We start from the raw sequence: 15037 nt of genomic DNA on the forward strand, positions 1-15037 counted from the left end.
TCAGCACATGTGTATTGTTTTATAATGGATTTTATTTTGTAAAGAAATTTATTGTTTTGGGGCTAGGGATATAGCTCAGTTGGTAGAGTACTTGCCTCACATGCACAAGGCCCTGGGTTCCATTTCCAGCACCACAAAAATAAAAAATAAAAAAAAAGAAAAAGAAAAGAAAGAAATTTATTGTTTTGGACCAAATTATTGTACATTTGCTGATTAAGTAATTGTAGCATTTCCCATCTTTCTCTCAGTAAAATAAGTTATTGTAATTTTTGACAACTATCTAAAAAGAAGAGAAATTTTTAAGAGGATCAATTTGAATCCTTAAATGCCGAAGCTAGAACTTTCCAACAAAATGGAAAGGTTTTGAAAGGATAATATATTGTTGGAATATACTTAAAATTGATATGCTTTCCAAGATCATTTTTCTCTAGATTTTTTTTCTTCTATTATATGCATAAAAGTTAAAAAGATACTTTTTCAAAGCCCAGTTTTTTTAGCTTGATGTTTGGTAGGTTATTTGATTAAAAAATGTATTAATGAGACATGATCCTATCCCTTGAAGAATGATAGATTCAGTGCCTATAACATGTCAGGAAATGTTCCAGAATATTCCACAGTACTTTCCCATTTCATCCATTAGCAGCCCTCTCACTTGATTATTGCTATACCTATTTAACAGGTGGGAAATGAGGGTCCAAAAGAAATAAATTGCCTTTTAAGTCTGTGAGTAGTGGCACTGATGTACAGTCCTCTAAATTTAAACTCAGTGCTCTTTCTACCATATCACTGCTGACTCATAAAATGAAAATATGCTCCTTTTAAAGGAATGATATTCAAATTTCTAGAAAAATAAATTTGTATAAAATTTTAAGTGACAATACATTTGTAACTTAGCAATTATAAACAATGTATAGACTATCTCAGGTAGAACTCTGCATTTTTCAAAATAAGAAATTATTGCATGTTATATGTCAAGATATATATATCTAATATATATTTTAGCTAGTTCAAAATACTGGAACTCCCTTCCCAATTTTGCATGATTTCATATCACTTTTGTATGTAATATTTAAAAGTGATTCAGTAAAGTGACTCATCATACACATGGTGTGTATCCACATCTATCAAACAACTCCCTCTAATGCAGTTGTCTTCAAGTGAAGGGAAATCTCTGCTGGAGATTTTTTTTCACATTGAACAAATTTAGTGATTTTGTTTTCTGAGTCTTTTTAAATGCAACTTGAATGTAATTATAACCAGATTAGTTATCAACCTATTAGAAAATAACCTAAATTTATTGATAATTTTTCGTATGTTTGTTCTAAAATTCTTGCTACTGTTACATTTACCTACATTCAGGGACTCTGTTGTTCCACTAATTAAGTAGGCTATCATGTTCACAGAAGCATGATAATAATACCCATGCTGGAGGGCCACAGTACACTTAGTCTTGTAAACAGACATTTTGAAATACTGTGGTTGTTTCAAGACAATTTGAGTAGGAGTAGCCCTTAATTATTTCCTTATGCAGAGAAAAAACAGGCTATTTGTCTTTGTTTAAAGTTTAGATCCTTAACTTAAAAATGAAAAAAAAAAAAAGTCCCACTTTTCTCACTTGCTTTTTGCCTCAAGCATGAAATAAACCAAACATTTTAACAAAGGATATAAGGCTTTTGGTACTCAGCTTCTCCCTTATGTGCAGTAGTTGTCCCACCTTATCCATGCATTATACTTTCCAAGCTCCCCCTGACCTTGGGATGCCTGGATTCGGAAACCATGGACTGTACTAACTCTTCCCTCTCTCCCTATACTGTGTTTTATCCTATATATGCATAACTCTGATGAACTTCAGTTTATAAATCAGGCACAGTGAATGATTAATAATGGTTACTAATAATAAAGTGGATTATAAGAACATACTTTAATAAAAGTTCTTTAAGACTATGAATTGTTTATTTTGGGAATTTTCCATTTAACATTTTCCAAATACAGTTGACCACTGGCAAATGAAAGTTCCAACAGTGAAACTGTGCATAACACGTGACAACTGTGGACAGTTTTTCTCTCACACGTGCAAGTGATCAGCAGCCATTCACATAGCTTTCCCTTGTTTCATCCATCCTCTCTTGCTGGGTCCCTTCTCAACTGTGTCATCTAAAACTGTCAGCCTGAGTTTACATTTTGGCTGTACCCAACCAACCCACTTTATGACCTGGCATCTCCCACTCTAATCTCATCCTCAGACCTGTCCCATTTCCTCATGGGTTCCTCCATGTCTTCCTCCTTCTCCTAATGCTATGCCCAAACTCTTCCCCACCATGATAGTACCCTCCTGATGCCAATCCATTTTCTTTATCACAAGATGGTCTTAAAGCATATCTCCTTTAGGAAGCCAGACTGATGAGCCTCAGTCCCTAAAGGTGATTTTATTCCTTTGCATTCCATAGTATTCACTTATGATCTTGAATCAAATCATCAATTTTTAAAATTTTTATTTATGTTTTTAATGGAGGAGGTACAGTAGGGCCTTGCTACTTAAAATGTGTTTAAAGACCATCCTTTTACATAGTTACCACCTGGAGTTCTGTAAAAAAGCAAATTTTCAGGCCTAATCCAGACTTTCTGAACAAGGATCTGCATTTCAACAAGAACCTTGGGTGATTAATGCACTCACTGCAGTTTTAGAAGCCCTGTCATAGGGAATCAGCATGTGTGCTCTTCCCTCTTCTGACATGTTTGTCCTAGTTGCCCAGATAGATGTTGAGTTCTAAAAAGACAGCATTTCTATTTTTTATGCACCTTGTCTCCTAGTCTACCATGTCTCAAGGAAGAACACATTTGTTTCTTGAATTCACCTAGGTGAAGAGCAGAAGAGAAAGGATAGGGTCTAAAGGAGTGTCTAAATGTGTGTCTGTGGTGGTGAGTGGTTCATATCATAAAAGTTTTGTTTGCTGTATAAAGTTTGTTTGAATTTTTATATGAGAGAGAAAATGGGGGGAGAGGGATTGAGAACAGGACTGATTACTGAGTTGAAAGTTATATAATTTTATCAATTTACTCTGCAGCTGGTGGAACCCCTGACTCCCAGTGGTACAGCACCCAACCAAGCTCAGCTTCGTATTTTGAAAGAAACTGAACTCAAAAGAGTAAAAGTCCTTGGCTCAGGTGCTTTTGGAACCGTTTATAAAGTAAGTACAAAACAACGCTTACTATCAGTTATTTAAGTTTTGTTTCAGCCTTTTAAAAAAATAATAGCTAAAGTAATTACTTTACCAACCTAATTTCCTTTTAATATTCAGAGAGGAGGACCTTTATAGTATTGAGAAGTTGCTGCACAAATGAATTCATTAATTTTTATTGAACAAGCTGGGATAAATAGAGTCTTGAGAGATAGGCAAATAGAGTTCTTGCTCTAGAGGCCTTTCTGATCCTTTTTTTTTTCTTCCTTTCATCATCATCTTCTTTTTTTTTCTTTTTTCTTTTTTTTTTGGTACTGGGGATTTAACCGAGGGGTAGAGGGGTAGGGGTAGCACGAAACTACACCCCAGTCATTTTTATTTTTTGAGACAGGGTCTCCTTAGGTTGCTTAGGGCTTTTCTAAATTGTTGACGTTTGCCTCCAATTTGCAATCCTCCTGCCTCACCTCCCTGAGTTCCTGGGATTAAAGGCATGAGCAACCATAGTAATCCCATTTCAATATCACCCTGCCTTTGAATTTCCTTTTGTATCCAAAATACCCAGCCCCAATGCATTTCCCTTTCCTCCTACACAGTGCGCCATGAAATCCCAGACATGCCCAGGCAATGAACCATAATCCCTTGCTCTTCTCTTATTCTTATCTGAAAGAATCCTTTTCCAGGACTTACCTGATTGATCTCTTTGGAATTCTTATGGATGTGCTTATATATAAATAGGATAGGTCTAGATCCTAAACCATATTTTGCTTACCTGTTTACATATATGATTTAGTGGTTAATGTTTATAGTCTTGATGCTGACATTCTGTGCAAACTAAAGTTGACTTTATATGAGAAATTCAGGTCAGCTAGGAGGAAATGGATGACAACATGGTTTTTCAATGAGAGGGATTTCTGGAAAGGAAAAGCTCAAATGATAGCATATGTGTGTTTACTTGTTTAGCTTAATTATAAGACCAATTCAGAGGCCAGGCCAAAGGTTAATTGTAGTGAAATTTGTTTAATGGTAAATAACAAGAATAAGAAACTCTGCTAGGATAGTGCTGAATTCTTCTTGTAATTCATTATTACAATTTACAAAATTTACATCTACAGTTTAATATTTTTCTTAAAGCTATGTGCAAGCCTACATACTTACAAACATATTAACTAAATTAGATTTGATTTTAGGAGTTTTACATTTTAAAATGGTTCTTTTTTGCCTAGTAAGACCATGATTTATTTAACAGAAAATATTACAAGTTAGACTATAGACCTTATTTCTCTCTGCTGAGTGTTCCAAAATAATCTCATCTTTCTAGAATTATAACTCTATTATAAGGCCAAGATGCAGAAGTTTTCATAATCTGTTAGTGTGTATAATTTTTTCAATTGAACTTGAATTTATTAACTGGGCACTTAATTTACATAGGCACTATTTTAGATGATGTGATTCCTTTCTAATCTTCAAATTCTTTGTATGTTCAAAGAAAAATAACATCATTGTCTACGGCCATACCACCCTGAACGCGCTTGATCTCTTCTGAAAAATAACATCATATTTATTTATATTGTGATAGAAAAGATGGACTTGAACTTATCATTGCATACAGTTAAATTTTTAATCTACATAATATATCAATTTTAATTTATAAGTTTAATATTTCCAATCTTTGTATCTATGTTAAATAGCATCAAGCAAATTTTTTGGATTAAAATATGTATAATCATAAATTCCAGTCATGAATTTAGAAATTGGCAAGTTAAAAGTAATACAGTGAATTGGATTAATACTGACAGTCATTCTGGATCACTTAGCTACCATAAATCCCCATTCTAATCATCTATTGCAGGATTCTCCCACAAGAATTATCTGGTAATTGCTTCAATTCTCTATATCCATAGATATGACTGAAGGGTCTGTGCTTAGCCATAGGATAAGTCAATAGAAATATATTAGAGCTTTCTTCTCTTAAGCATTGGTGTTTTAACAATTCTGCATTTACACTGACAAAATTTAATGTGAATTAGCAGATTTGTTTGTATATAGAGAAGATAGACAAGAGATAAATGCTAACTTTAAATGTATTAAAAGACACTTCCCTTTTTAAAATGACTTATTGGATTGTTCTAAAGTATAATCACACTCTTTCTTATTATATAGTTCAGGAATTAAAATTTATTTTAAACCATGGAGACATAGTACTTTAGGACTAAATACTATCTGATGACCTCAGCAGGGAAAAATACTACACATTTGAATATTTAATAATAAAGCTGCATCAGTATTTTTACTAACACTAATTATTTTTCTGTTGTTCATGAATGTTTCCTTTCACTGAAATTAATTGTAATTAAAGTTTATTAGAAGTTCCATAAGTATGTTTGAATTTTATGCTTGGCATGTGAATGGTTGGTCCTAGGTTTTAATCAATATATCAGTAGTTCTAAGCTTAAACTATGAAGGATTATTCTTGACTACAGAAATTCAAATTGCTCAACCAATTATTTAGTAATTTTTCCTCCAAAATGGAGATATACTATGTGTAAGCATGAAAGATTAGAACCAATATCATAGGTATCAGCATAGTTGAATTTTTATCTGGACAGCCTTAGAAAATAATAACCATACTTATTTCCAAAGCAATAAAATTAATTCACACTGAATTTATATTCTTATTTTAAAAGTATTATTTAGGAATACTTTAATATTGATGCTGTGTCTTAATAAAGTACCACATTCTGTGGTCATTTTATAGAATAATGATAATTATATTCTCTACCCTAGACACCATCAGTGTGAAAATATAGGTTCGCAGGTCCTGGGCTTTTACTTACTTTTTTCCATTTCTGATTTAATTTGTTTTTTTTTCTAATTTTATACCGTAAGAAGCTTAGCCTATTATTTTGCATTTGATATTTAAATTTCTCTATTGGTTCTGACTAGGAAAACCATAATTCTAAATTTACCTTTTAAAGGTCAAAGCAGTATTTTGGGTTTTTTTGTGTTTTTTTTTTTGCTTCTATTATTGTTATTTTCTTTAACAATTCTGTGTTTAGGTCTCCTCATATTATTACAACTTTGAATAGTACAATTATGTATGTTTTAGCATGGATGTTCAAAGTGATGTGAATACAAGCAGCCTATATCAAGAAAGAGAGGAAATGTAGATATTCTATTCAGGACTAATGAATATTTTTTATTCTTTCATTTTAATGTTAAAATTGCATAATATTTTTATGTTAGGGCTACAGAATTATAATTTGGGAATTTTTATTTTTCTCTCATAACCTCATATTTGCATCTGTGTTCATTTGGAAAAATATGTTTTTTAAAGAAAATATTGTTATATAATCCAAGCATTCTCATATGTCCCATCAAAATAATTGTCATCATTTAAGTGTTTGAATTAAATTCATGTAGAAATGCTATTCAGCTTGATGGTGTTCTTTACTCAAACTCTATCAACTTTATACTTTCCCAATGTATAAATTCTGTTCAAATGTTACAATTACATGTTGATAAGAAAAGAGAGAATTAGCAATGGCCAATTTAAATATTTTATATTTACCTCAAAGATAATAACAGTCCTTCATATACTCATGGGATATGATAATAAAAATTAATATTTGTGCAGTAATCTCTAGCACTTGTGTCTGAACACTAATTCTAAAGTAATCACCTTTTAAAATTCATTATGAACTTGAAAAAGTTCAGAATAGTTGCAGAATAGATAGCATGAAAGCTGAAAAGAACCTTCAACATTTCTTAGCCTAATCTTCTAAATTAGAGTTGAGAATATATTAAAAAATAGAAGACTGAAAATATCTTCCGAATCAGATATTGCTCTTCTATACTGCTTCAATGTTTTCTTCACTATTCAAAGCTTTTGCTCATGTTCACAAGTTGAATTTGATAGTAGTATAGACAACTTGACATAGAGTGCATGTTTTATCCATCTTCAAAAATGAAAGCACATCAAAAAGCTGCAGAGTATCTTGTTATAACAGGTGCTAAATAAATGTTCATTGAATGAAAAATATAGAATCTATAATTATGCTTAAAAGTTAATAGATTGAGCGATTAAATTAAATTTTATTTCTGCTATATTTAGTATCCATATCTTACTATGGATTTAATGTAAATATTATTTTTCTTGAAAGGGCATTTGGGTACCTGAAGGAGAAACAGTGAAGATTCCTGTGGCTATTAAGATTCTCAATGAGACGACTGGTCCCAAAGCCAATGTGGAGTTCATGGATGTAAGTATAGGCACCCAGTCAATCACAGTTTTCTCCATTATCAAATAGACTGTTAAAACAATAAAATCCCCACAACTTCTAAACTATCTTTTCAGAAAATGATATAATTTTACAATTAAAAAATCTTCAAGACCATTTTATATCATTATATAATTTTTGATAGCTTCTGGTTTGCAACCATCTGCCTACATAGTGCAACAGAAACTGCTTTGGAATCTGAAGTTACTTACAATACCCAAGGTGAATTGTCTTCTGTGAATCAGACATATAACATTTTCACATTATAATATTAAGTACTCAAATATCTTTTAAAGGAAAAAATACATAATTTGAAAAGAAAACATATTCAATGACTGCAAATCACCACTTTTATTCAAAATTTGGGCATCATAAACATATTTCTTAAAATTAGTTTCACTGAACACTCTTAGGACTATGCGGTAGTGGCAAAGGTGTATCACTAATATGTACAAAGTGCTTACAAAATGCCAAACACTGTTCTCGGGAGTAATTAATATTAATGAAGTGTTTTGTAAATGCTACACTATGTTATAAATAATTTACCTAAAAAAAAGTTCATCTAATCCTGACAGCACAACAGTCCAGGTAAACCCAAAGTCAACCCAAGATCTCAAAGTTAGGAGATGGCTCATCTAGGCATTGGGTTCAGGTAGCCAGGGTTGAGCAGGGATGAGCAAATATTTTCTCAGTAAGCCAGAGAATCAACAGGATTTATATCCCATATCTGCAGTGTGGTACCTACTCTGCCCTTTTTGTCAAGAAAGTAGTCATAGGTAATTAAGACAAAACAGAATAATATAAAATATAAATGGATGTGTCAGTTAAACTTCATTTATATAAACAAGTGTGGGCCAGATTTGTTTTGGGAGTCAATCCTGCTTTCTAGTACTGTGTGCTTAACTATGATGACAGCCTGCATTCTAAAACTAGTGAGGATTATCTGAAAAATTAGTTGACTGATTGCCTTACTTTATTATAGCAATGATCTATTTAGTTATAAAAAAACAGGATTAGTTTCCACAGTATGTTAATCTCTGCTAAATTTAAATTAGGAATCTGTCTGAATCTAATGATTATCACTTTAAATTTTATTTTTTCAACTCAAATTCAGAAGGTAGGACTCTATAGTTAAAGCTGTGACTATAGAGTAACAGTGCTCAAGAATGGAAGTATTATATGAGGTCAATCAGAACTTTAAGATTTTCTCTAGCAAAAAATGTAGATTGAACTGCTCAGCAAATTTCAGAGAGTAGGATGGAATAAAATTACATATGTAGCACGCTGCTATTTTTCATATTCAACACAAGATATCTTGCCAGGGGTTCTAGCAAAGATCCATATATGTTCTTTCTGTATCTTTTAATATAATGTCTTCATTAATAAGAATGATTTTGATTTTCAGATGACCTTTATGTGAAAAATGATGCGAGCATATGCGCTTTGATTTTTTTTTTAATAGATGGATTGCTATATATTCCTACCCAGTTTCTCTTGAAAGCTTTTCTGAAAAGTTTTACAGGATCTCAGTCTGTGACCTTGAACAATGTATTTGAGTATAATGCTGACTACCTTATATAAGTCTACTTTTAGCTTAATTTATCATTGGTTATTACATAGTAGCAACAATACTCAGCTTGTATGAATCAGGTGTTCTGAACAGTTAATAATGTGCCTTACTACTGGCTAACTAACTTAAATATTAGCCTTGTTGCATATCTCCCAAAACTATCTAATAAATATCAGGTCTAGTAACTAAATAATGTTTTCTTCTGTGGGTCTCTAAAGGTTCTGGCACGTCCTGCAGCTATATGTCTTGGCTTGTGTATAAAAGTTAAAACTGAAGCCTTTTTCAGTGATGTACCACTTATTCAATTTGATCTTCATCATAGCTAGAAATTTGTGAAGGGAGTTTTAGAAGAAAGTAGAAATTATAAGGAGAAATTACAGTAAGTAAAACCAGTGTAGGTTAATATATCAAAGTGATAGGAAAAAAAAAAAAATCTTGCCCAGCCTAGGCTGCAGCCAAAGCTGAAATTCACAAGAATGCTAATATCTCTGCTGGAGGCTTGGACAGCCATTTTTGTCATATTTCCATGGAAACAGACTGGCAAAAGGGGGTTAAGAGGCTACAAAATAATCACCTGAAAAAGAAGCTTTAAAAACCTCATCATGATTTTGAATGATTATTTGAAAGCTCCTAACCCCATCTATTTTTTTTTCCTTCTTGATCTGAAGCCTATTCCCATGGAAACAGGAGTGGGGATGGCAGCTTGAAGTCTTAGATTTCTGCTGAATTTTCGATGAACCTCTGATTGAGTCATGAAAGGACTCATTTTCCTAGATGGTTGGTGGATTTATATCCAACAGACTTTAAAATGTCTGTTCTTTTTTTAAAGTTTAAAAAAATAAGTAAAATATTTTGACCATGTCTTTCCCATTTTGGGATAGATGCTAGAAAATTAAAAGACTGATGGACAGCTATTGGCAGCATTTCCATAATTGTCAGACAGAAACACTTTCTTACTATTTTGGTTACTTCTTTTGAAGCATCCGAAGGATCGCATCATAAAGCTTAAAACAGTTTAACTGGAAAATACTGCTGGTGAATTTAGTATGTTAATTTGGTTGGTGTGATTTTCATGCAAACATATGGCTACATTTCATACTTACAGTTTTAGCTCTGTTGTGTGGGTAGATCATTGAAGTATTTAACACATTGAACCATAATAAAAAATTCGTATAAGCAAAATTATATCTAATTTGAACATAAGGATTTGGTTGAAATGATGAATGTTCATCAGTTACTAAGTTAAATATAAGATGTTTGACATTATGTTTTAGTTTGGGATCTTCTGTTCATGAACAGTTTGGCTGTTTGTGAAACCAAGTTTTGAATAACAGTGGTTTATTTTGGAGATGAAGGATTCTTCAATGGGAGAGTATGGAAATAAGAAAGGGAATCCAGTAATGGTAGCTGCCATGGTGAGCAAGTGGGACTTCTTCATACTGGAGAGATGCTGGTAGCAAGTGCAAAACACACACATTAGAGGAACCTTACTCAGGGACTGAGGGACCTGAAGCCCTTGCAACAGCTTCTCTCCATCACTGGTTGAGGGCTGCTGGACAGGAAGGACACTTAGCTTTTTGCAGTAACCTGTGCTGGGTATACTAAACAGGCTCCCATGGCCCAAGAAAGCCATTGGGTAATGAAAGGTGGGTGAAAATTAGTCAGGACCTCTTTATGGTAAAGTGTTTCAAGGATAACTTTCAAACTCAAATAAGATCCTGTACTACATGTCTGTAGCATGTAGCAACTGTACTACATGTCTCTTTTGCAAACGAGTGTTTGTATCTCTTTGAGTTGAGGTGTGTGTTGTATACCTTTTATAGAAAAGCTTCCACTAGAAACTGTTTACTTTTATTAAGCATTAGACTCCTTCATACCTCCCCTAACTGCATATTTAGTGGGGATATCACGGATTCATTAAGTACCACTACTCTATTTAACAGGGAGAGCTGTGTTTTTTACAGGTTATTCTAATAAAAGACACAAATGCAGATTCTCAAAACTCATTGCCACACCCAACACTATTATTGATAACCAAGGGCAGAGAAAAGGACTTTTCTATTTTCTTGGACTTTTTACCAAAGGCAAAAAGTAAATAAGGAACAGTTTGTATTCTATCAAATACTATACTAAAAGCAAGAGAAGAAGAAATTGTTCACACGGCTGTTACTTAGCTCACCTGAATATATCTAATGGATTCATAATGACAATAATAATACACTGCTAGTGAATGGTCAGCACATTCTTCATCCCCCAAAGGAAGATAACAGTAAGTAGCATTAAGAAAATGACTCTAAGGGTCTACCTTCATACAAAGAATGACTGCATTTATACATGTTCCTAGTTCTTGATTCAAATAACACAATTTCACTGGGAAAATGCAGGGATTGTGTGTGTGTGTGTGTGTGTGTGCGCGCGCGCGCGCGCGTGTGTGCGCGTGCTTGCTTGCTTGCTTGCTTTTTAATCCACCAAATTGCGCAGAAGACATCCCTAGGAAATGAGGTTATTAAGCAAGATTCCTGGAGCTAGGGACCATGATCTGGTAAAACCAAATAGGCTTTTTTTTGAGTTTTTCAGGGATCTCATTACTCTATTTTTCCCCTGAAATTTAACACTATTATCCATTGATATTGGTTTTAAATGTTTTATTTAAATCATTTGTTTTCTTTAAAAAATAAACCAGGAATGAATGAAAGAAGTTCTTGAATTCCAGTAGTGACCAGCAGTACTGGCTTAGTGCTTTCGTGAATCTGCTTGGCTTCAGTTTCAGCTTCCCCTTGCCAAATTCCCCACACAGGGTACATGTATTCCATATCCCCTGACTTCATTGTGCAAATGGTCATATTATTCTTTCAAAAAGAATAACTTATTTCCTTCTCCCTATACCATAAGAAATTTTATTTATCATATACAATTGCCATTTTCCTATTTTCCAAAGAAACATCCATGTGAATTGTGCCTGTTTCTCTTCTCTGTATTGCCTTTATGGTATTCAGTACCTTGATGGGAGTTTTTTCAACTCTAACTGATGCCATATTAGTGGGATGAGATGAATACAATTAGCTAGTAGTTAATATTTTCTCTCAGATTACAGCAGATTGCAAAATGTTGTGAAAATATAGCTTTTTCTCTAACATTTTCACATTTTAAAAATCTCATGTATATGGCTTCACGTAATCAATAGTAGTTCTTAGCTAGGTCCTGTGTCTTATTAATAGTGGACTTTTGAAACTTCATAGCATTTAATTTAATTATGTCTTTTGCCTTTATGGATTTTAGGCATTTGAATGTCTGAATAAAATCTGTCTCTTTCAGAAGTGAAAAAATTCAGAATTTTCTTTTAAGACCCATTACTTAAATGTCACAGAGTCCTATACTGTTTTTATGATTTTGAAAAGGCTATTAACTAATCCTCTTTTTCTTAAGAAAAATATAGCCCAAGTAATTTTTGAAAGTTATGAAGAATTGCTTTGCTTTTAATAATAAAATGATATGTTCAGAAAGAGAATATATAAATTTCATTAGAAACAGAATTTAAAGTGTTTAAAAACTTTACTAAAAAAAGGAGAGAAGAAAGAAAATTTTCTATTAACTAAGTAAATTCTGTTACAATTCATTTCATTGGCTCTTATTTATGTCCTATTACTTGTTTAGAACTGTCATGAACAGAAACATCACATCTGAAATCATTGTTGCAAACAGCCACGTTCTCCTGTCTTCTAATTTCTTTGCCATGCCTTGACCTTGCCATGTCTCCTAGGCCTGGGCTGCCACCTATCTTCATATCCTTCTGCAGTCCACTTAGATTCATGTCCCAGCATTATAACTGCATTCTTAACAAAAATCTTCAGCTTTCCAGCTTCTCAAAATCATGCTGACAATGAGCAATCCTAGAAAAATTGAAACTTTCTCAGGGTCAGGGTCCAAACCTCTTTACAATCTACCAGTTTTCCCCACATGTCTCTGTTTTAGTCAGCTTTTTTTTCACGGCTGTGAATAGGAGGACTGACAAAAGAATTTTAAAAGAGAAAAAGTTTATTTGGGACTCATAGTTTCAGAGGTCTCAGTCCAAAGACAGCTGGCTCCATTCCTTGGGCCAAGAGGTGAGGCAGAACATGTTGGTGGAAGAGTATAGCTGAAGAAAACAGCTGAGAGCATGGCTCCAGGAAGCAGAGAGAAGTCTAAGCTCATCTCACCAAATACATACCCCTAAGGCATACCCTCAATGACCCACCTCCTGTAACCACACCCTACCCACCTATAGTTAGCACTCAGTTAATCCTTGACAGGGAATTAATTTACTGATTGGGTTAAGGCTCTCATAACCCAATTATTTCACCTCTAAACCTTCTTGCATTGTCTCAAGCACGAGCTTTCGAAGGACAGCTAACATCTAAATCATAACAATCTCCCTAGATTATCAAATTCTATCTCTAGTCTCATGAGTCTAACTTAATTTCTGCCCTTGGTATGGAGATATTGGAATCTCAAGGACATCTCAAGTTTAACACAACCCTCAAAGAATCTCTTCAAGTTCTCTTCTAAATCTCTTCAGCCTTTAATTGTACCTATTTAAATAATTTGTATCTCCATTCACCCTTTTTTTTTCCCTATCAGAAAGAATTTCTTTGAATGTCACAATAATTTGAATCATCCTCTTCCAATTCAAGAGCTGATGCTTTGATTCCATGCCTCATATTTCTTTGGATAGCATCCTCTCCTTTCTGTATTCCACTGCCATCACCTTAATACAGGCCATTGACTTCTTCAGTGTGAATTGTGAGAATAACTTTCAATTTAATCTCCCTAATTTTTAATGCAACGTTTAAAATCCATCATTCCTCTGCATCCCATCTTATAATGTCATCATTAAAGTAACATACTCTTGGTTTACAGAGCTTCTCGTCACTTCCCTGGTCTTCTTTCTCTTTTTTCTTCTCTTTCTTTTCAGTCTAATTACAACCCAAGCCAGTTAGTGTCTATCCTTGCTTTCTCAGCTTAAGTATGGTTCCACAAAGAGCACTTTCCTGACTCCTCAGTCTAAATTATAATCTACTAACACAACTCAGAATTTTGTCTTTGTAACACATACTATAAATAGTTATTACACACTAGTTTTATTTTAGTTTTTCATGGAGAATCTCGCTCTCTATCACTAGAAAACAGGATGGTTGATGAGAGGGGCCATGTCTGTTGACTGAGCCTCTACTGGCAAGTACCATACAGGTGCATGGTTAAGAAAAACAGCCACTGTACAGTTCACTGTCTGAATGGAATTATCTTTCTACTTCCTAAGGACTTTTATTATTCTTCCTTTAAACCCACTCCATTTCAGCGTAACTGTACTGTTTTATCCCAATAGTTCTATCTTGATTTGGCATGTTGTCCTTACATCATTTTTCTTATATATTGATATAGTTCATCTCTATTTGTTTTCTGCAAATTCAATTTAGCGGTTGTTCTAAGTCCAAAGCATCAAAGAGATCCCTGAGAAATAGGCTTTCCCTTTTGACTGTAAGAAAGGCTCATTGAAACCTCTGGAGGCTTTTTTGAGGAAGGAAACCCTTCGAAGATTCTCTCCTGTGCATGGAGCGCCAGTAACCTGCTCTAGTATCTGCTAGGGGAACCAAGAACAGGTAATCTTCAAGACACTTGTCTGAATGTTTTCCTTGAGGTGGGAAGTAATTCTAGGTATCATTTTCAACATCTTACTCCTGAGCTCTTGGAATCTTCTTTAGGAATATTGGATAGTGTTTGCTCTTGTATTTAAAATGTGTTATTAGAGTTCCTTCCCTCCTTTGTCTCCTGTCCATTTAGTTCTGTTCCAGTAGCACTAAAGATGTAAGGCTGGGATCCTATGTAAACAGGGAAAAAAAGTTGATTTCATCATCAGTTTTGACAGAAATAAATATTAAAAATTAATTGATTGTAGTCATTAAAATTTATTGATAGTAACATTTAACTGAATTCAGTAGCTTTCCTAAAACTTGAGCTTAAGTATTGCTTTAAGG

At 33.6% G+C, this 15037-nt stretch overlaps 1 protein-coding gene across 1 annotated transcript in view; it reads left to right on the plus strand.

Moving 5' to 3' along the window:
• The window catches only part of Erbb4 (erb-b2 receptor tyrosine kinase 4), a 681070-nt gene that overhangs the window by 471090 nt on the left and 194943 nt on the right, over positions 1-15037 (plus strand). The window contains exons 18-19 of the mRNA XM_076866449.2: positions 3066-3188; positions 7340-7438. Coding sequence (XP_076722564.1) covers positions 3066-3188; positions 7340-7438 — 222 coding nt within the window. The remainder of the gene's footprint in view (positions 1-3065; positions 3189-7339; positions 7439-15037) is intronic.

The sequence above is a fragment of the Callospermophilus lateralis genome, chromosome 9, assembly GCF_048772815.1.
Source record: "Callospermophilus lateralis isolate mCalLat2 chromosome 9, mCalLat2.hap1, whole genome shotgun sequence".
Lineage (NCBI taxonomy): Eukaryota > Metazoa > Chordata > Mammalia > Rodentia > Sciuridae > Callospermophilus > Callospermophilus lateralis.